The sequence below is a fragment of the Podarcis filfolensis genome, assembly GCF_964270895.1.
Source record: "Podarcis filfolensis genome assembly, chromosome: 16".
In the NCBI taxonomy this organism is placed as follows: Eukaryota; Metazoa; Chordata; class Lepidosauria; order Squamata; family Lacertidae; genus Podarcis; species Podarcis filfolensis.
Genome location: NC_139620.1, coordinates 2,217,863 through 2,238,725, shown reverse-complemented (window position 1 = coordinate 2,238,725; position 20,863 = coordinate 2,217,863). Strand labels below are relative to the sequence as shown.

Sequence of the window (20,863 nt, the reverse complement as noted above, 5' to 3'; positions counted from 1 at the left end):
CTTCCAACAAAAGAGTAAAAATACATTAAAACATCAATCATTAACAACTTCCCTAAACATGGCTGCCTTCAGATGTCTTCTAAATGCCATATAGTTGTTTATTTCTTTGACATCTGATGGGAGGGCGTTCTAGGGGGAATAGCTCTTCTCTAACCACTTTCTCCATGTCATGCATAGTTGTGTGTACTTCTGTCATGTTGCCTCCCACTCGCCTTTTGCTTTGGCCGAGTTTTATCAGCATGGATGTGGGTGGCGCTGTGGGTTAAACCACAGAGCCTAGGACTTGCTGATCAGAAGGTCGGCGGTTCGAATCACAGTGACGGGGTGAGCTCCCGTTGCTCGGTCCCTGCTCCTGTCAACCTAGCAGTTCGAAAGCACTAAATGCAAGTAGATAAATACGTACCGCTTTGGTGGGAGGGTAAACTGCATTTCTGTGCGCTGCTCTGCTTTGCCAGAAACGGCTCAGTCATGCTGGCCACATGACCCGGAAGCTGTACGCCGGCTCCCTCAGCCAATAAAGCGAGATGAGAGCCGCAACCCCAGGAGCAGGGACCGAGCAACGGGAGCTCACCCCGTCGTGGGGATTCGAACCACCGACCTTTTGATCGGCAAGCCCTAGGCTTTGTGGTTTAGACCACAGCTCCACAATTCTAAGGTCTATGAAAGGAACGCACAGCCCGCATGGGGGAACGACCCCCTAACGCTATCGGAGAAAAGCAATGCTTCGTTTTGCCCTGTCTTCTGCTCTGCAAAATGTTGCAATAGGCTCAAGGTGGGGAGATGCTGTGAGCTAAAATCTCAGACAACCTTTGGGAACAGATTTCAAGCCATTCTCTCCCTCTCTCTCCTCCTCTCTTCCTCTCCCCACCCCATCTCTCTCTCTCTCTTAAAAATACCCTCCCTGTTTGGTACGCTTCCAATAATATTAGCAATAATTCAACAGGGGACTTACCCAACTTTCCAAGCGCCGGCAAGGAACAGTGCCAACAACGAGAGGGGCTTGTTGAGAGGCGTGGTGAGCTGGGAGCTCTTTTTTATACAGCTGGCGTAGGAACCAGGACTGCAAGGATGTCTCAAGCCTGCTCCGCCTACACCTCTCTTAATGGATTATATTAGGCTAATTATGAACTGTGGCAGCAACAGGCTGAGATGCCCCTTCTCTACACCCCGTGACTCCCGCAGAATATAAATTTGAATCACTCCAACCTGTTATTTTCTGCTGAATGTGATCCGGGAAAATATTGAAGTGTGACACTCAGGGAAACAGACCAGGAACCTATGATTAGGGATGAATTAAGCCATCAATTTCAGCTTCTTTCAGTTTTCCTCTTTTTAGATATATATAAAATATCACCACTGATTTATTAGTTGCCTTCTAAACTGATGTCTCAATGTGATTTACTCACAAGATAATTAAAAACAACAAGCGGATTTAAAACAAGGTCAAAACCCTTGAAAAGGGGAAGCCTGTCAGAACAAAAATGTATTTGGTTGTTTCTGGAAAGCTTCCAATCTTAGTCATTTCTTCACAATGACACACCAGTGATTTTCCTTAAAAAGTACTCATGAAAATTCATCAGGATTTGGGTACGAACTTCTCCTGAGACACACATTTTACCTGCATTTTTGCCTTATATTCACATGTTTTGCACATTGCATGTTATTTTCATTTCTCTCTCTCTCTCTCTCTCTCTCTCTCTCTCTCTCTCTCTCTCTCTCTCTCTCTCTCTCCTCTCTCCTCTGTTGCATACATTGTTTGCCCGGGAAACTACATTACAAAATTCAGATACGTTGCAAATTTCAAAGGAGGGCTCTGTCTTGGTTCACATATTGCTTCAGAAAATTTGAAGTTTTATTATTATTATTAATTCAAATTATATGCCACCCTTTATCAAAAGATCCCAGGGCGGTGTACACCATTAAGAACACATGAACCAAACTGAATATCTCTTCAGTCTCCATCTGCGATATCACCTGATTTCTCTTTCCTAGTTGATCTTGTTGACTCCATGGGCTGTTGTCCAAATGTGAGTCTTGCTCAGTATAGACCTGTTGGTATGAATGGGCATGATTAACTCATTTCAATGGGTCTACTCTGAGCAGGAACATCGCTGGATAACAACCTTAAGCTTTAGGTAGTCACAAATGAAGACCATGATTTAGAGCTGAATTGCCTAGTCTAGTGAGCTGCCTGGGATAAGATAATCTGTCAGAATCATATTAAGAGCATAAGAAGACCCCAGCTGGATCAGAGCTATGATGCAGCTAGTCTGAGGGTAGCCAATGTGGTGTCTTCTAGATGTTGTTGGACTCTAACCAGCCCTAGTCAGCAGGCCCTTGGTCAGGGTGATGTTGGAAGTTGAGTTCCAACAACATATTGAGGAAAACATATTGTCTATCCTCAATCTAGTCTAAAGTCCTGTTTCTAAAAGAGGCCTAGAAGACCTCTCTGGGCGGCCCTCAAAGAGGACAATCCTCAGAGACTGATTTCTCAGAGATAGATGGCATCTGTACACATAGGCTGTCTCTATCACGAACAATATAAACATAAGGAGAGCACTGCTAGATCAGAGTAAGGGGCCATCTAATTATCCAAGTGGATTTCTAAATGGAGAGGCTACTAGCCATATGGCAATGTTCTACCTTCACTCTTTGAGGCAGCATGGCTCACAAGCAGGGAGAGATGCTTTTGCACTTGGCTCCTGCTTGCCAGCTTCCTCTTGGAGCCTCTGGTTGGCCATTGTGAAACTAGGGTGCTGGACTAGATGGGACTCCTTCAGCCTGATCCAACAGAGTTATTTTGAGGTGCCCACTCATGTTCCTCCACAACTGCTATTTAGGATCATGGTACCTTTTGTTCTGGGACACGGGTGGCGCTGTGGTCTAAACCACTGAGCCTCTTGGGCTTGCCAATCAGAAGGTCGGCGGTTCGAATCCCTGCGACGGGTTGAGCTCCCGTTGCTCAGTCCCTGCTCCTGCCCAAATAGCAGTTCGAAAGCACGTCAAAGTGCAAGTAGATAAATAGGTACCGCTCTGGCGGGAAGGCAAACGACATTTCCGTGCGCTGCTCTGGTTTGCCAGAAGCAGCTTAGTCATGCTGGCCACAAGACCTGGAAAAAACTGTCTGCGGACAAACGTTTGTTTGAGAGATATATTTATTTATTCATTCATTTCATGTATATATGTATAGACCCACTATTCCCCCCATTAGACATCTTTAACAGGTTGTGCTATGACCACTTCCTGTTTGAGCTCTAGGTGGACTTTTGACCTATGGCTCAGCTCTGTGATGGAACTGCTAAAGCAGCCCTTTCCAGGCCTACGTCGAGTGATTTGTCCCCTGCAATGCATTGGTGATGTCAGAGTCACACACCCAGCCCTTTCCACCTTCTTTATTGTTCCTTGAACAAGGTGAAAGGGTAAGCACTTAAGACGTGCATTTCCTTCTAAGGCGACATGCTGTCATCATGGTTTCCTGTCACACGAGTTATGTTTGGTTGTGATGGGAATGAATTAATTCCAATTATGGGATCTCTCAACTCATCTCATGGGGAATGACAGGCGATCAACATTGATGATTTAGGTGAGGTGAAACGCCTTCATGAAGGGACGAGGACATTGGATGTTGATGGTTGGTGGGTTGATGGGGGGTGACTGGATGGTTGAGTGATGGTTGATCGGGTTGACTATGGATGCTGTTGTGGCTGTTGACAGTGAGTGAGTTTGTACACATAGTCCAAGATGAGAAAAGAGGAAACTTGGAAACTGGATAGCTTGTCCAATAGTCAGGGATGATGAAAGCTGTAGTGCAACAACAACTGGAGACTTATGGGCTAGTCCCCACATACACAACACTGAGCTAGAGGGACAAATGCTCTTGTGTGTTGGTTACAACACAGAAGATAATCATCTGAAGAAGGCTACACATAACTGTATACGTGAATGGTCTGATGAGCATGCGTGTAGTGGTTTGGCCTTCACACACCCTGGTTTCTCTACACCAAAGGATGCGGGTGGCACTGTGGTCTAAAACACTGAGCCTCTTGCGCTTGCCAATCAGAAGGTTGGCAGTTCAAATCCCAGTGCCAGGGTAAGCTCCCGTTGCTCTGCCCCACCTCTTACCAACCTAGCAATTCGAAAGCACGCCAGTGCAAGTAGATAAATAGGTACCACTGTGGCGGGAAGGTAAATGGTGTTTCCATGTGCTCTGGTTTCCATCATGACAGAAGCGGTTTAGTCCTGCTGGCCACATGACCTGGAAAGCTGTCTGTGGCCAAATGCCAGTTCCCTCAGACTGAAAGTGAGATGAGCACTGTAATCCCATAGTGTCAGTATCCAGTCTCTTAGGGCTTCTCTACCAGAAATGTCTTGGGAAATCAGGGCTTGATTTTGCTAATGCACAAATAATGATGTCTATTCTTGGCGCACAGGGCCATGTACACGGCAATTGTGATGGGCAAACTCTGTCCAGACACCTTATTCAAAGTCTCTTGTAAAAGATGTTGCAAGGTGAAAGTGTGATTGATCTTTGATACTCTTATACTGGACTGTATGGAATTTGTTTATTTATTTAGCCTTTAATAGAGATGGAGAATCTGTAGCCATCTAGATGTTGCTGCCCTACGTCTTCCATCAGCATCATCACCTCTGACCATGGACCACGCTGACTGGGGTTGATTAATAATAATAATAATAAATGTATTATTTATACCCCGCCCATCTGGCTGTGTTTCCTTAGGCTCTCAGGGCGGCTCCCAACAGAGCATTATTAGTAAAAAAGTGACAACATCAAACATTAAAAGCTTCCCTAAACAGGGCTGCCTTCAGATGTCTTCTAAATGTCAGATAGTTGTTTATTTCCTTGACATCTGATGGGAGGGCGTTCCACAGGGCGGGCGCCACCACTGAGAAAGATCTCTGCCTGGTTCCCTGTCACCTCGCTTCTCACAGTGAGGGAACTGCCAGAAGGCCCTCGGAGCTGGACCTCATGTCCAAGCTGGACCTCAGTGTCCAGCAATGTCCACCTCCTTAGATGCAGAAGGTCCCAGGTTCAATCCCTGATGTCTCCAGATAGGACTAGAAAACCTACCCTCCCTGAAATCCCGGGGTGCTGCTGCCAGACTGTGCAGACAGTACTGAGCTATCTGGACCAGTGGCCTGAGTGTAAGGCATCTTTCTATGTTCCATCTAAGAATGCTTCCTCAGCCCTGATTTAAAAACAACAACAGCCCCATCCTCTTATAATTGTGTTTGGGTATGCAGATGGTGTGCCAATCTAATTCTGATAGTTGATGACTGAGGCCCAGTCATCAGGGTCTCAAACTAGGCAGGGTAACTAAACTATCAATGACTACCGGCGTATTAGGCGACTGGGCATATAAGACAACCCCCCAGATTGGCAGCTGCCAATTTGGGGGGTCGACTTATACACCCAGTCTTATATGCGGCAGCTTTGCTGAGCAGCAGCAGTGGGCGGCGGGCTCCACTCTGCGCCGGGAGGAAGCTGCCCAGCGAAGCCGGGTTAGCATCGCTGGCCAGCTTCGCCGGGGGGCTTCCTCCCAGCACGGAGCCCTCCGCCCACTGCTGCTGACCAGCGAACCCATACCCGGCGTATAAGACGACCCCCGACATTTTGGAGGATTTTCCGGGGTTAAAAAGTCATCTTATATGCCAGAATCTACATTAAGTCTCTCTCTCTCTCTCTCTCTCTCTCTCTGCCTCAGAGCCCTCTGGAGGCAGGTTTATGTATAACTTCAGGACTTCCAAATGGCAGGCATTCTATAGACCAGGGCGGACCAACTTTCCACACAGAATGGGCTGCAAGAGGACTTTGACACGGAACCTGCGGGTCGCACACTGCCTTGGTGTGTGCCAAAATTTGACACCCACCTCTCGTCCTCGAGCTGCTGTCCTAAAGCCAGCCAAGCAAGGCCTAAGCAGGGGGCACAAGGCTCTGGCAGGGTCCTAGAGCCCTGCTACTCCATTCTAAAGCTGAACAAGCAGTAACTAGGCTTTGAGAAGGAGTCAGGAGGACTCTAGGACCCTGTCAGAGCCCTTGCGCCTGCTTCCCAAAGCCCAGGGCCTCACTTCCTCTCTGACTTTTGGATGGCAGCTGGGGGGGAGTATCAAATGTGACCGAGAGCCGTTTAAAAATGTTGTTCTTAGGCTGTGCTTTGAGCCACCCTGCTATAGACACTTGGTTGGATAAAATATATTCCCCATAGTAAATTTCTAGCATTTGTAGCATTAGTAAGTAAAGGTAAAGGGAGCCCTGACCATTAGGTCCAGTCGCGGACGACTCTGGGGTTGTGGCGCTCATCTCGCTTTACTGGCCAAGGGAGCCGGCGTGCAGCTTCCGGGTCATGTGGCCAGCAGGACTAAGCCGCTTCTGGCGAACCAGAGCAGTGCACGGAAACGCCGTTTACCTTCCCGACAGAGCGGTCCCTATTTATCTACTTGCACTTTGACATGCTTTCGAACTGCTAGGTTGGCAGGAGCAGGGACCGAGCAATGGGAGCTCACCCCGTCGTGGGGATTCGAACCGCTGACCTTCTGATCAGCAAGTCCTACGCTCTGGTTTAACCCACAGCGCCACCCACGTCCCTTCTTGTAGCATTTGTAGAATGAAGTAAAATCCACAGGCACTACTCTTTGGAGGGTGAGAAACTAATGGGTCCCAACTCCTTCAGGGTTGTCTCCAGATGATTTTTACTCAAAGCAGACCCATTGAAATGAATGAACCTATCTTAATAACGTCTATTGACTTCAACCAGTTTAGCATTAGACTAGCATTGGATATAACATGCAGTCCTTTAGTTTGCCCCTTCTCCCGGAAATTTATACAGACCCCTGGGCACAGTGGCATAGCGTTGGTTGCTAGTGCCCGGGGCAAGGCAAGTATCTTCTGCCCCGTCCGCCAATAAGCTTGAATGAAGGGGCAATAGCTCAGTGACCTACCTGAGTGGCAGACCTGGTGCCCTCTGAGTGTCAAGTATAGTGGAAAGTGGGACAGAACATTGATTGGAAGCAGGTATTTTTCTAAAACCCATGCAGAGGGCGCCCTAGCAACTGACCGTCGCCCAAGTCCACCTGTGCAAACATTGGGAGATTTTCTGTGTGAGGGGGAGAGAGCCCTGTTTTTTATTTATTATTATTGCTTTTTCTTTTGAATTTTTGGTCCCCGAAGAATTTTGGCCCAGGGCCGCCCCGGAGGCCCCACCCTTGCTACGCCACTGTCCATGCATCAAGATCCAGAGTGTTGTAGTGATTAGTCCTGGACTCAGCCATGAAGTTTCCTGAGTGTGACCTTGGGCCAGTCCCTGCCTCTTTTAGCCTGTGGGGAGAACCATGGGTACATGGGTACAGAATGCTGTAGCGAGGCTCCTCACAGGGTCCCTGCCATGGGAGCATATTCACCCAGTGCTTTTCCAGTTGCACTGGCTCCCGGTGGAGTACAGGGTCAGGTTCAAGGTGCTGGTTTCAACCTTTAAAGCCCTTCATGGCCTAGGACCCTCGTACCAATGGGCCGCCTCTCCCGGTCTGCCCCACGGAGAGCCTCAAGGTCCATAAATAGCAACACCCTAGAGGTCCCAGGCCCTAAGGAAGTTAGATTAGCCTCAACCAGAGCCAGGACCTTTTCAGCACTGGCTCCTGCCTGGTGGAACGCTCTGCCTCATGAGACCAGGGCCCTGCAGGATCTGATTTCTTTCCGCAGGGCCTGTCAGACAGAGTTGTTCCACCTGGCCTTTGGCTTGGAATCAATTTGATCCCCTCACCCTCTTTCCTTTTTCATTTCTCCTTCTGTGATGGAACTCCTATTTGGGGACTTCCCTGGCTTTTTTCTGGCCCATGTAGGACCAGTCTGGATAGCTAGCCTTGGTGAAGACTTGATGTATTCATCCCCAAAAAAGTTTTTGAGTTTCCACTGAAATGAGGCTGCATTTTAATGTTGTATTTTAATCTTGTTTTTTAAGCTGTATTCTAATCAATTGCTTTTATATTTGGTGTTAGCCATCCTGAGCCTGGTCTTGGCTGGGGAGGGCGGGGTATAAATATTATTATTATTATTATTATTATTATTATTATTATTATTATTATTACCATCTCCAGCTCCTTAGAGAGAAAGGTGGGGGGTATAAATTCAACAAGCAAACATTTTGGGTGTCAGGGATTGGCTGGATGAGGAGGAGTGATGGAAGCCACCTGACCCCTGGGAGCCCATCTCCCCTGGGAAAACTTAGAGGGAGAGGACTGGGGTGCTGGCTCCTGGGGGTGGGAAACCGGTCGCACCCCAGAGGAGGGGACAAGCTGAGAAGTACTGGAGGCCAGGAGCTTGAAGGATGATGAAGAGGAGGAAACAGTTGCCCCAGGACAGGGCAGGGGCAGGGGTTAGACATGGAAGCTCTCCGACAGACCCCCTCTGACAGCTTCTCCGCTGACAGCATGCAAGTCCACCACAGAGCCAGTGTGGTGTAGTGGTTAAGAGCGGTGGACTCGTAATCTGGTGTACCGGGTTCGCTTCCCTGCTCCTCCACCTGCAGCTGCTGGGTGACCTTGGGCTAGTCACACTTCTCTGAAGTCTCTCAGCCCCACAGAGTGTTTGTTGTGGGGGAGGAAGGGAAAGGAGAATGTTAGCCGCCTTGAGACTCTTTCGGGTAGTTATAAAGCGGGATATCAAATCCAAACTCCTCCTCCTTCCCAGAATGAGGCGTTTATTGCATGTTGCTGAGCAGAGAGGGTCCTTTGAAGCTCACCATAGACAGAGGGAGGAGCCTGGAAAAGAGGGCCAGGAGTGAAGGGGAATTACAAGCCAGGCCGGGCAATTGCTTCATCTAGACAGGAGCAACCCTTAGCAGTTTCCGCGTGTTCTGTGTTCTGCTTCCTCAATAAATAAACTAACTGTAAGTCAGCCAAGTGTTGCACTCTGTTTCTCTGACCTATGAATGACCTGCTTTCCTTGCCAGCTCCCTGATCTTGGGCCAGTCACTGCCTCTCACCCGAACCTACCTCACAGGGCTGTTGTGAGGATGAAATTGAAGAGAGGAAGAACCAGGCATGCCGCCTTGAACTCCTTGGAGAATAAGTGGCGTGGCATTTGCCCACCTAGTTGTGTGACATCATACTGGGTTCATAAGGAAAGGGTTAACTAAATCCGCTCCACTTCACAGTGGGGAGGAGTTGCTGTGGACCGCATGGTCACCCACTCCCCACCAGGGGCGGGGGACTTTGTCCCCCGTTGCCTGGGGGATCCCAGCCACGTCAGAGCCCGTCCAGCCAATCCGCTGGCCGGGGGTGGGGGCGTGGCCGGGGGCGTGGCCGGAGGAGCGAGCCAGAGGACTTCCTCTTTGGCTCGCTTCCTCAATCACCCTCCCTATTTTGCAGGTTAGGCAATGGCCTTGCTATGGACTTCGGTTGGTCGCCTTGGTTGTCCGAGGGGCCTGGTAGGAATTTTTCCACTTGGCAAATTGGCACTGGACACTTGGTTTTCGCCTACCTTGTAGCAATCGTCACAACTTTGTTAGGGTTGCGGTTAGGCATTGTTTGACCTTGTGTGGGGGAGGTGAGGTGTGGCCATCACCTGCCCCTCCATGCTTAAGGGTATTACATTAAAGGAATCCGGGGGTGTTGATCTAGTCTGAAGCCCACCTGGGGGCTAGGGCCTTGACACGACCCCGACGGGAACACCAGGGGGAGCTTGAGTTGATCCGCATCGACAGGGCTCCCCCTACCTGTGGCTTACCCTTACTGGACTTCCTGCACAATGGGCAGGAATCAGATATAGTCAGGTCCAATCAATGCCTAAGCCAATACCGCTCACATTCTGTGATTTCAATAAAGTTGTGGCCAAAATTTGCCCAATAACATAAACCTAATATCTGTGTTCTTGTGTGAGTTATTTCCAACGAGGGGGTGGCTGCGGGGTCTCGACACGCAATTGTAAAATGACTAACCAATGGGAACCCAAGGGGCAGAGTTAGGGTGGTTTAGAAGACAGTCGGAGGTTTGGAAGAGACAGGGAAGAAAAGTCTGTGGGTTGGGCTAGTCTGGAGTGAGAGAAATTGTTAAGAGGAGTCAGTCAAACAGTTGAGATAATCAGTCAGGTATAGGCCGGTAAAGATACTGACAGGAATATTATCTGAGAAACCATAAAATTGTTAATGTTTGTAGAATAAACTTGGGGGGGGGGGTTTGGTTCACTTTTAACAACTGTCTGGACTCAGTGTTTTACCCGAGAGTAACGGGATGGTGGCAGTGGGGAAGCGAGCACAGTGGTGGCACAGGGATCAATAGACCGTTAAACATCCGGGGACCCTGTGTGATCGCCACAGGTGGGTTATGAATGTAACAAATCAGTAAAAATAAAAGCTCTTGACGCGACGAAGAATAGCAGAACGCAACAACGTAGATGTCTTTATATTTGCTCTTTATTGCTGTCTATCTAACATGGAAGTTCTGTGTGTTTCCCACCACCAAAGAATATTCATAGCCCCTCGCTCTTTCTCCAAGCCAGATGTGATATCTTGGGGAAGATCGTTACTTGTACATCGAGATTCAGGGCATCTAGAGGAGAGGAGAGCAGAGAACGTGGACCAAGGAAGACTTGAGGAAGGAGGTGTCATCCACTCTCGGAAGGAAGCTCTACAAAAGCTGGACTGCGGGGATTTAAATCAGGATCTGACCTTGTGGCCGCTTAGCATTTCTTGACGTTGCATTGCCCCATGTTGATGGAAGGACAGGCCTTCACACAGGTTTGGTCAGAGCACACGGTGACGCAGGGGTTCCCGCACTTTGTGGCACATGTCTTCACCCCGCTACAGGGGTTGGCGCACTTAGTAGCACAGGGAGTGACGCTCACGTTTCCGCAGGCGTCCTGGCAGACGGTGGCGCACGCGCCCCCAGTTGGGGCTGGGATGGGAGCCACGCAAACAGCCCCGCAGGGATCCTGGCACACAGAAGCGCACTGACCCTTGCTCGGGGCCACGCAGACGGAGCCGCCAGAGGTGGTGCACACCGTGGCGCATGAGCCGGAGCTCTGCTGCGGGGTCACACAGACGGAGCCGCAGGGACCCTGGCAGACGGTGGCGCACTGGGGCTGCTGCGGTGTCACACAGACGGAGCCACATGGGCCCTGGCAGACGGTCGAGCACTGACCCTGGCCTTGTGACACACAGACGGACCCACCGGGGGTGGCGCATATGGTCGGCCCCTGGTTCTGCAGGGGGGTCACCGAGATGGAGCCGCAAGGACCCTGGCAGACGGTGGCGCACTGGGGCTGCTGTGGAGTGACGCAGATGGAGCCTCCTGGAGTGGCACACACGGTGGCACATTTAGGAGTGCAGGCATCTGCGCACGATGACTGAGATGGGGTCACGCAGACAGCGCCTCCAGGAGTTGCACACACGGTGGCACTCTTAGTCTTCACGCAGGAAGGAGGAGGAAGGCAGGGTTGCTTGCACTGGTAAGACATCTTGGTGGGGAGGTTTTAAGCTCTGGAAGAGAAATAAATCATAAGAACAAAGGAGGAACCCACTGAATCAGGCCAGTGGCCCACCTAGTCCAGCTTCCTGGTGTCACAGTGTCCAAATCCCACCAGAAACTGTAAAATCTAGGTAGACTGCCTCTGGAGCTGGAGGTTCCATAAGAGCACAGGAAGAACCTGCTGGATGTGGAGCCTGTGGCCCTCCAGACGCTACTCAACGATGGCTCCCATCATCCCTGACCATTGGCCGTGCCAAAGGGGGATGGTAGGGTTTAGACTCCAAGAACATTGGCTGGTGGAAGGTATAGTACAAGAACATTTTGAGGGCCACAGATCCCACATCCCTGATATAAAGACTGCAAGTCAGATTATCCTCCACCAGGGCTAGGGCCTTCTCAGTGATGGCTCTGACCTGGTGGAATGCTCTGTCCCATGAGACCAGGGCCCTGCAGGATTTAACCTCCTTCTGCAGGGCCTGTAAGACAGAGCTATTCCGCCTGGCTTTCAATTTCAACTTGGCCTGATCTTTTATTCCCCTTCCTTCCCTTTTTATGAAGATTACCCGCTCTGGGATCCCACAGTTAATTCTCCCCTGGTCTCCTCGCTGGCCCAAATAGGACTAATTTAGCCAGCTAGCCCTGTTGATCATCTAATATTTATTGGATGGATTTCCCCCCTAAATTGATTTTTGATTTTATTGTTATTTACGCTTTATACCGTATTTTATGCTGGTTTTTTTGTAGCATCAATTGTTTTGAATTTGTTGTTAGCCACCCTGAGCCCGGTTTTCTGAACTGGGAAGGGCGGATTATAAATAAAAAATTATTATATTATTTATTATTAAGCTCTCTGATTCAATAGTTCCCCGCAGTTCTTGTCCAGTTCTCACTGAGCAGTGTTGAACTCGATCCTGCTGTGACATCACAGCTGCTTAGCCAATGACAGGGATCTTGACTCCTTTGTTTGTAAAGACACACAACGACACCGAAGGAGATGAGCCAATGGTTCCAGCCAGGAGCACAGAGTTTGGGAAGAGTGTTGTGATAGTGGAGACATCAGAGGTTATTGTGGGGGAAGAAAATTACACATCATACAGATGGGCCCTTAGCTATGTAAATCGTAAGCAGCAGCAGAGCAACTGTTAATTATAGTGTCTAGGGCTGAACAGCTGCTTCTAACAAGTTCTTACGAATGCTGAGTACATTGGCAGTTGTTCCTTGAAAGTTGCCCCATAGCTCTTAAAGGGTACGGGAGATGCCTTTCGACCGCAAGTGGGTGTCCATAGATGTTGTTCAACACAGTCTGGGTGTATCACAACCTCAATTTTAAATGAATGGGGGTTGGGGCCACTCTGATGCACACAAACCAGTTTGCTCAAGGTGACCTTAACTAAATGCTGGGTTGTCTCAAAGGAGATTATGGCACCTCCTCAGTCCCTTTGCAAAATAATAACAATGAGAGGCTCTAGTTAAGTGTTGGAGGAGACTCTTGAGAGTCCCGTGGACTGCAAGAAGATCAGACCTCTCTATTCTTAAGGAAATCAGCCCTGAGTGCTCACTGGAAGGACAGATCGTGAAGCTGAGGCTCCAATACTTTGGCCACCTCAGGAGAAGAGAAGACTCCCTGGAAAAGACCCTGATGTTGGGAAAGATGGAGGGCAAAAGGAGAAGGGGACGATGGAGGATGAGATGGTGGGACAGAGTTCTTGAAGCTACCAGCATGAGTTTGACCAAACTGCGGGAGGCAGTGGAAGGCAGGGGGGCCTGGCGTGCTCTGGTCCAGGGGGTCACGAAGAGGTGGACACAACTAAAAGACTCAACAACAACAAAGTCAATGTAGCTCATATGAGACTTGAGATGGACCTCTACCTCAGGCCCTAAAAATATTGTTGGGCTGCAACTCCCATCAGCCCCAGCCAAAATGGCCAATGACCATACATGATCGGAGGTGCAGCCTGGCAACATCTGCCTATATACTGAAATTCTCCTGGAACACAGAAACCCTGCAGGATGTGACATCAGTTATGGACTTCCTCTTTCCCAGAATGCCATTTTCAGTTCCCCTTCCTTTATGGTTCCCACGTTGTGCTTGAAAGTGCATGGGCAAAGGGGACTGAAATGACAGAAGCCATCATGGTGGCTGCATAAGATTGCCAGTGGGCAAGGGAATAGGTCTTCAGGGCCCCTCCACCCTCCTTGCCCTTCTCTCACTCAGAGGAACATCAGAGGAACCTGGCTGCTGGATCAGATCAATCAAAAACTTTTTGGGGATGAAAACATCCAATCTTCACCAAGGCTAGCTATCCAGACTGGTCCTACATGGGCCAGAAAAAAGCCAGGGAAGTCTCCAAATAGGAGTTCCATCACAGAAGGAGAAAGGAAAGAGGGGAAGTGGATCAAGTTGATTCCAAGCTGAAGGCCAGGAGGAACAACTCTGTCTTACAGGCCCTGCAGAAAGAAATCAGATCCTGCAGGGCCCTGGTCTCATGAGACAGTGTTCCACCAAGTACTGAAAAGGCCCTGGCTCTGGTTGAGGCTAATCTGACTTCCTTAGGGCCTGGGACCACTAGGGTGTTATTATTTGTGGACATTAAGGTCCATAAATAGTCTACCATATCCTGTTCTCACTGTGGCCATACAGATGCCCCAAGCAGGACCTGAGTGCAAGAGCAACTCTCTCTCCCTCTTTGTGATTCCCTGCAACTGGTGTCCAGCGACATTCTGCATCTGACCGGAGGGAGAACGCAGCCCTTCCATATAGCATATATTGTCAGCCTTATGCCTCTGTCAATTTGCCTAATCCTGCAAGACGAATCATCAGCAGATACAGAGTACATTATGCAAATGAGGAAAATTTTATGAGTGCGTGTTTAATTTGCATAATTTTAACAGGGCATTCAGTTTCTGTTGTCCCAGAATTTTGAACGGCTGTGGCGCAGCCTTGCAAAATTCCACAATTCATTGCTGATGGACATATATTCAATGTGCGTGTTAGCACAAGCCTGGGATGCGCCTTGCATGTGGAAGTGCCATTGCTCAGAGGCAGAACACCAGCTACTCAGGCAGAAGGTACCTTTCTCAGTCCCTGCACATCTCTAGGTAGGGCTGCTGGGAGGGATCCTTGCCTGAAATCTTGGAGGGTTGCTGCCATTTGGTGTGGACAGTACTAGATAGACCACCTGTCTGACTTGGCATAAATCAGCTTCCGTGTTCCTTTGTAACCTGTAGCTTACTAGTAGAGCGCATGGTTTCCCCCCCCATGCTGATGGTCCCCAATTCAATGGCATCTCCAATTGAAAAGATCAAACAGCTGATGACAATAAAGACTTCTCTGTCTCTTCGAGACCCCAGAGAGCCTCTGCTGGTCACAGTAGACCAGCGGTTCTCAACCTGGGGGTGCCCAGATGTTGTTGGACTACAACTCCCATCATCCCTGAGCTCTGGCCTTGCTAGCTAGGGGTGATGGGAGTTGTAGTTCAACAACATCTGGGGACCCACAGGTTGAGAAAGGTTGCAGTAGACTATTCTGAACTGGGCTTGGTAGTAGACAGCTTCCTGTTTTGCCTCTGCTGTCAACACAAGAGCATCAGAAACTGCACTAGATCCACGGATCCTATCATCTATACTGATGGGATGTGGATCTCCAGGATTTCAAGCAGGGAGTCTCTCCTAGTCTTACTTGGAGATGCTGAGGATAGGATCTGGGACCTTAAGCGTGTAATTCATAGAGTCATAGAAGTGTAGAGTTGGGGTCCCATCTAGTCCCACCCCCTGCAATACAGGAATCTCAGCTCAAGCATCCATGACAGATGGCCACCCAACATCTGCTTCAAAACCTGCAAGGAAGGAGAGCCCACAACATCCCGAGAGACTCCGTTGCGAGAAAGTTTAGTTGGTATCTCCTTTCTCCTAACTTGAAGCCATTGGCTCACGTCCTCCCCTCCAGAGCAGGAGAAAACGAGCTCGCTCCATTCAGATGCTCCACCACTGAATTATGGCCACATGAAAAGTGTCTGCTGGATGTGGCCCAGCACCCTGCTGGATGTGGCCCAGCACCCTGTTTTCACAGTGGCCAAACAGATGCCCACGGCAACCAGAACGAGAGTGTAACAGCCCTGAGGTTCTCAGCAACTGGTAATCAGAAACATACACTCTCTGATAAAGCTCCTTCCCTTTCAATGCATGTTTGAAACATCCTCATAGACAACCAGCATGCTTTGGCAGAAGGTCTCCCTGACACTCCTCCTTTCTGTATGGGTTGGCCATATTGCAATATGGTGGATAGGGACAGTGTCTTCCACTGGAAACAGCTTAAGTTACGGGTGCAGGCCAGGCTGTGTGACACACATAGCTTTGCTCTCTCCCACACTGTTGTCACTGCTTGTTCACTGTTCTATCTAAGCTTCTGCCGCGACCTCATCGCAACTGTTGCCCAAGGCATCTGCCCCACTCTGTCTTATGGTAGAGATGGTCGCGGACAGCTAATGGACAGTTTTGTATGGAGGATTCATTCAGACTAGACCCTATCTGCAGTCTGAAGTGGTATAAAGGCATCCTGGCCTCCGCTTGGTGAACTTCAACAAGAGGAGAAGCCACCAACCGTATTTCTGAACTTGTTGGGTTTGAACACTAAGATTTGTCAATGGTGGGTTGTTGTTTTCTGTATTAATTTTTTTTTAAATTGAGCTTTGAGCTTTGAGCAGTTGGAAGAGCACCATATAAATAATCTATCTGAATGAGTGAGTAAATAAATAAATAAATAAATAAATAAATAACTAAATAAATAAATAAATAATATTTGGGACAGCCTCAAACGTCTATTTAAATGGGCAAACAAATACTGAACAATAATAGAACCAACAGCATAGTGAAGCAACAGGAAGAACTTTCTGACTGTAGGAGCTGTTTGGCAGGGAAATGGTCTCCCCTAGGAAGTTGTGGACTCTCCTTCCTTGCAGGTTTTTAAGCAGAGGTCAGGGATGCTTTAGCTGAGATCCCTGCATTGCGACGGATTGGATGAACCCATCCCCGGCGGTCCCTTCTAACTCTACAATTCTATGATTCTATGATACTACTTTTCCAACGAAGATCAAAAATTGGGGTGGCCCAAACTGTTAAGTAATGTGGATGAGGAATGACTGTTGTTGGGCCAAGTCTCCCATCAGCCCCAGTTGGCATGGCCAGTAGTCAGGGACGATGGGAGTTGTAGTTGAACCATGTTCTTGGTGTCCAACTCCAATCAGCCCTAGTTGGCATGGTCAATGGTCAGGGATGATGGGAGTTATAGTCCAGCAGGACCTGGAGCTTCTGCATCCCTGCAGTAAAGGATGTTCTCTGAAGGGCTCTTACTGCCTATTGTAATTTAGAACCCATTATTCCACCCTCCTGCTCCTACTCCCTGTTATTATTCCTATTTTTTACCATGCCACCAAGGTGTCGGCTGCTAATCCCATGTTTAAGAGAAGCCACTTACACCTCCACTGAAGAGAGAGCTGCTGATGGTATCGCCACCATCAGGCATTCTCCTTCTACCTCTCTTGTTCTCTGATCTCCTTCCTTATGTCTTCCTTACGTCTTGGTTCTCTCGCCCTCCTGGCACTTCTTCACTCCTCTGTAATTCTCCTCTGTTGCCACTCATTTATTTTAAGAAATTGCCTCCTCTGAAATGAAGGCAGGGAAGTCCCCCAAAGGCAGCACCTTGAACAGAATGGCCAAAATCTCATTGGCTGTCGTAAACCATCCCCGAAGCCATCGGCGAAAATTACAACCTTTGGTACTACTAATTTTTCCTCCAAGTGGGGAATAAAACCCAATAACCAAAAGAATGCTGTAATAAGCAAGCAGCCTGGCTGTAGCCTAGAATTGTTAAGAGCTCAATTGAGACGGGCTCTTCCATGAGAACAAGAGAGATCCCAAGATACTCACCACGGTGGTTGGCAAGAACAGGATGATCCAAGAGTCCAAGTTGAGTTTGGTGGACACACCGAGCCGGCCGCCTCTTTTATATGACTTCCAAGAGGCAAGATCCCGGAAAGATGGTGCCCCGAGGGATGGGAAGCTTGTTAAGAGCACCCAAAGCTCGCCCCACCTAGTCATCTCCAAATTGCTGACAGCCCTCATTAGTTTGAATGGAATCCTCCTAACATGAGCGGAAGGACTTTGGAAATGAGAAGGCTGGGTCACGTGAAGCTGGTTGGACCCACATGGAAGTGGGAAAACAAAGAACGGGGATAAATTGTTTATTTTAAGGAACTAAATATGGATAGATGGATGAATGGATGGATGAATCCTCACATCTGCTGCTGTCCTCACATCCATTCTTTAGGCCCTGAGTCACACAGTATGGAAAACCACCCTATTCCATGGGATGCAATTTGGACTGCCAAACCATTCCTTGGTACTGATCACAAGCTCAAAAGTTCAGAACAGGCATATTCAACCTCTTCAGACCCACTTTTAACCCATCTGCAGACCCATGGCTTCATCTTTCACCATATATCCACATGGCAGCCGTGTTCCTGTTGTGACCCACGTTGGATCAGGCTGTGATCCACTAGCAGCTTAAAGACCACTGGTCCCAACGTGTGGATGGAGGTCTACCAGGGGAGAAACCAGGTCCATCAAGATCTAAGAGAGAGAGTTGGCCTCTTCTCCAGAAGCAAAATGCAGGGTAAGGGCTGTAGCTCAGGGGTGGAGCATGCAGAAAGTTCAATCCCTAGTGGAGCCGGGAATGTCAGAATGAGAGCCAGAGGGGACATCAGGAAGGAGGGCGACAAAGCCACTTCCACACTACAGAGGAGGTGGGGTTGTGGGCGTCACGGCCCCACCACGCGCTGGGCGGCTGGAGCCCAGCCCTCATTGATTGGGGGGATTCCCGGCAGCGTCACCCCCTGGCCAGCCAATTGGCTGGCTCTGGCGGCGTGGCCTGCCCTATTTAAGGCAGGACATAGCCGGGGATCTCCCTCTTTGCTGCTCATCAGCTGTTCCTGCTTTTCCCACCCTCCTGCCCTACAAGGTTTTTGTTCCTTGACCTTGCTATGGACCTTGGTTGGTCGCCGTTGAGGGGCCTGGTAGGAATTTTTCCACTTGGCAAATTGGCTCCAGCCTTTTGCCTACCTCGTTGCAAATCACCACAACTTTCTTGGTATTGGCGGTTAGGCATTGGTATTGTTCTGTAGATGGAAGAGGGGAGGAAGCGCCATCACCTGCCCCACATATTGAAGGGTAGTCCATTAAAGGACTCCGGGGGTGTGGCCCTGTCCGAAGCCCGGGGAGGTGAGGGCCTAAGGCATGCCTCCAGTCGGTGACCCCGGGGGAGTTCCTAGTTGATGTGCATCAGCAGGACTCCCCCTCCTGGTGGTTAACCCTTCCCAGACTTCAAGCGAACGGGCTGAAGTCGGATAGTCGGTTAGGACCAATGCCTAAGCCAATACCGCTCATCACCTGAAACCAATAAAGTTGTGGCCTTATTTCGCCCATTAACCTTCATAATTGTGTCATGTGCCATTATTTCCACTGGGGGGGCAGGAACTCGCCACGCAAACGAGGCTGTCAGACTGAGTGACAGAGTATAGTTTCAGGAAGAAGGAGGGAAAGTGGTGCCAGGCAGGGGCCTATGAAGGGGGGTGAGTGAGGTGCGGTCCACCCTGGGTGTCACCCTGATGAGGTGTGTGTGACAAAATGGCAGGCGGCACTTGTCACCGCAGGGCCTGCAGCGTGCATGAGGCATGCGTCTTGGTGCCCGCAGGCTCCGCGCTGTCCGCCTGCTGCCTCCCCCCCAGCTGTAGGGCGGCTGAGGCCCTACTATGCGCCCTGTCTCTATGGCCACCGTGCACCCCGTCTCATCCTGTATGGGTGCCACACGCCCTGACTCGTCCCTATGGGTGCCAGGCCCCCGAGGCATGTGGCGCCCATAAGGACGGCACTGGACGGCACGTCATGGGGTTCACGGCGTCAATAATAATAATAATAATAATAATAATAATAATAATAATAATAATTTATTATTTGTAGCCCGCCCATCTGGCTGGGTTTCCCCAGCCACTCTGAGCGGCTTCCAACAAAGATTAAAAATACATTAAAATGTCACACATTAAAAACTTCCCTGAACAGGGCTGCCTTCAGATGTCTTCTGAATGTCAGGTAGTTGTTTATCTCTTTGACATCTGATGGGAAGGCGTTCCACAGGGTGGGCGCCACCACCGAGAAGGCCCTCTGCCTGGTTCCCTGTAGTTTTGCTTCTTGCAATGAGGGAACCGCCAGAAGGCCCTCAGCGCTGGAGCTCAGCGTCCGGGCAGAACGATGGGGGTGGAGACGCTCCTTCAGGTATACTGGGCCAAGGCACGGATGCCACGTTCAAAAAGATCTTTCCAGAATTCCCAGTTCTTGATCTCATCGTGAGCTGTTAACATTTTGGTGGAATGCAATGTTGTCATGATCACCTGGAGAGAGATAAAATGAGATTTATTGTGTTTTAATAAATGGGTTCTGAGTCATTATTGTTACCTTTGGAGCCAAGAAGGACAGATCAGTCAATCTGGGAGGGTGAGGTGCCTGGGATGGAATTCTGCCCAGTCACCTCCAAAGAGGATAAACAATGGAAATGGGAAGGAATTCCATTGCCCTTTCATCTTTCCAATTAATTAATGGAGGATGCCGCATGAGTCAATAAATGTCTTCTTCCTCCTCTTTTGTTTTCCCGCAGCTGAACAAAAGCTACCAAGATCTGTCCTTCTGCTTCACCCCTTGGCAGGATTTGAACCCGTCCTGCGATGATATCTGATGGGAATGTGGTCTATGTGCAAGCACTCAAAACAGGTACTGCCTCTCCCTGGGAACGGTGCTCCTTAAACGAGATACATACACCAGAGGTGTTCTTAGTCCTGGCTGAAAACAGGGCTAGTTCTAACCGATAAACAAGGCTTTTAGTGTTGAATCGCCAGGGATAAATTGTCTGGAATAAATTACCAGCCGGGATGAAGCATGCGCCCCATGTCCTGATGTTTATGTGCCTATTGAAGATGCTTTTGTTTAAGGAGGCTTTCCTAGTCATTCATGGAATATTAACTGTACACCTGTAGCAAAGGTTGTACCATTGTAGGACAATTTTGAGAGTAATAATAATAATATTTATACCCTGCCCATCCAGCTGGGCTTCCCCAGGCACTCTGGGTGGCTCCCAACAGATTAAAAACAGAATAAAACATCAAACATTAAAAACTTCCCTAAACAGGGCTGTCTTCAGATGTCTTCTAAAAGTCAGATAGTTGTTTGTTTCCTTAACATCTGATGGGAGGGTGTTCCACAGGGAGGCCACCACTACCGAGAAGGCCCTCTGCCTGGTTCCCTGTAACCTCACCTCTCACAGGGAGGGAACCACCAGAAG

At 49.2% G+C, this 20,863-nt stretch overlaps 1 protein-coding gene and 1 long non-coding RNA gene across 3 annotated transcripts in view; one reads left to right on the top strand and one right to left on the bottom strand.

Moving 5' to 3' along the window:
- Positions 1–20,863, top strand: part of LOC310751984 — a 297,164-nt gene that overhangs the window by 84,014 nt on the left and 192,287 nt on the right. The gene's annotated exons all lie outside the window — the stretch shown is intronic.
- Positions 10,407–17,482, bottom strand: LOC310751835 (uncharacterized protein). Its single transcript, XM_083591561.1, has 2 exons — positions 17,404–17,482; positions 10,407–11,489 (listed from the first exon to the last, which is right to left on the bottom strand). Exon 2 carries the CDS (start codon positions 11,465–11,467, stop codon positions 10,691–10,693), a length of 777 nt encoding a protein of 258 aa, XP_083447687.1. The 5' UTR covers positions 11,468–11,489; positions 17,404–17,482; the 3' UTR covers positions 10,407–10,690.